Raw genomic sequence first — 1,545 nt, forward strand, 5'->3', positions numbered from 1 at the left:
TCAATGTTCTGAAAACCTTAGTCTATTTTCCATCCAAAAGGTAAGCACATCCAAATCTGGATTTGCTTTACGATCAAGATTAGGCTCCTCCATGTACAAATCTAATTGTGTTTTACCTCTACCAGACTCTTGGTTCTCAAACACATCAAACTCCTCAAACTCATCCCTTGCTTCATTGGTACATCTACCATAAGCATGCTCCTCCATTAAGGAAATTGAGGTCGAAGATACCAAGTATTCTTTGAACAACAATTGCAAATGATCTTCAACAACTTTTACCTTCGCATCAGCAGTCGCAGGATCAATTTTGGAGAAGCAAAATTTCACAAACTTCATTTTATATTGAGGATCAAGGACAATGGCAAGTGATAAGATCTTACTGTAAGACCTCCAATATTTTTTGAACTTCCTTAATATTAATGTAGTCATCTCATTCATAACTAGGTCACTACTATTTCTTTCTTCCTCTAACAGCATTTGAATTTTCCATACATTAGGTAGATACAAATTGGCAGTTGGATATTTGTTTCCGGAAAACAATATAGTGATATCATAAAATGACTTCAAACACTTAGCAACCGTCTCTACCCTTTTCCATTCCATCTCAGAAAGAGCATATTTAAAATCAGTATCAACTAACTTATATTTAATATAAGCTTGCTGGTAGAGGAGAGCACTTTCAAGCATTTGAAAAGTAGAAATCCAACGAATAGTCATATCTTGGCGAAGCTTCTTTGAGCACGGTAGCACAAGATTCTTAATGCATTCCACAAATTTCAAAATTTATCCTTCCGAATGTTTAATATGCTTAACACCTTCTCTAATTTTTACAATAGATGCATTAGCTTTTTCCAAACCAGCCTTCACTATTAAATTCAATATGTGGTTCCCACAACGAACATGAAAGAACTTTCTATCACAAACTAGTGAACGCCTTAAAGATAAATGTTCTTTTAAAATATCAACCACACCCCTATTGCAACTAGCATTATCCAAAGTAAGAGTAAAGATCTTCTTTTCAATGTCTCATTCCTTAATAAACTCAATTAGTAAAGTACCTAAAACTGAACCAGAATGTGAAGGGGGCACATGACGGAAAATCAATACTCTTTTTTGAAGAATCCAATTCAAATCAACATAATGAGCAGTTAAGCACATATAGTTATTTGATGCTACAGAAGTCCACATGTCCGAAGTCAAACACACCCTACTAGGAATCGCGGCAAGCTCATTTTTTAGAAATTCTTTTCCTATCATACATTTTCAAAATATCAGACTTGGCGGTGTTTCTTGAAATGGTTTTGACAGTTGGATTTAAGTACAAATAGATATCCCTATTTCCTTTATGCTCGACAAAGCTGAAAGGATAATTATGCTTTAGAATAGCCACAGACAATTTCTCCCGATAAATTGCTTGATCAATTGGCTCACACCTACGCTCTTGCGTATTATTTATGTGTGCATCAATATGTCGCTTCAAATTTGAAGTGCCAGACTTAGAATCTGCTACATAGATCATCTTACATATCTTACATTGCGCTTTGC

At 35.0% G+C, this 1,545-nt stretch overlaps 1 protein-coding gene across 1 annotated transcript; it reads right to left on the reverse strand.

Moving 5' to 3' along the window:
- Window positions 1-717, reverse strand: LOC138884162 (zinc finger BED domain-containing protein RICESLEEPER 2-like). The gene has a single exon (XM_070165127.1). The coding sequence runs from the start codon at window positions 715-717 to the stop codon at window positions 1-3; it is 717 nt and encodes a 238-aa protein (XP_070021228.1).
- Between the last annotated feature and the right edge of the window lie 828 nt (window positions 718-1,545).

The sequence above is a fragment of the Nicotiana sylvestris genome, chromosome 2 (genome assembly GCF_000393655.2).
Source record: "Nicotiana sylvestris chromosome 2, ASM39365v2, whole genome shotgun sequence".
NCBI classification, from domain to species: Eukaryota; Viridiplantae; Streptophyta; class Magnoliopsida; order Solanales; family Solanaceae; genus Nicotiana; species Nicotiana sylvestris.

Coding starts and splice junctions, on each gene's coding strand:
- LOC138884162 (XM_070165127.1), bottom strand. CDS start 717: ATGACTATTCGTTGGATTTCTACTTTTCAAATGCTTGAAAGTGCTCTC.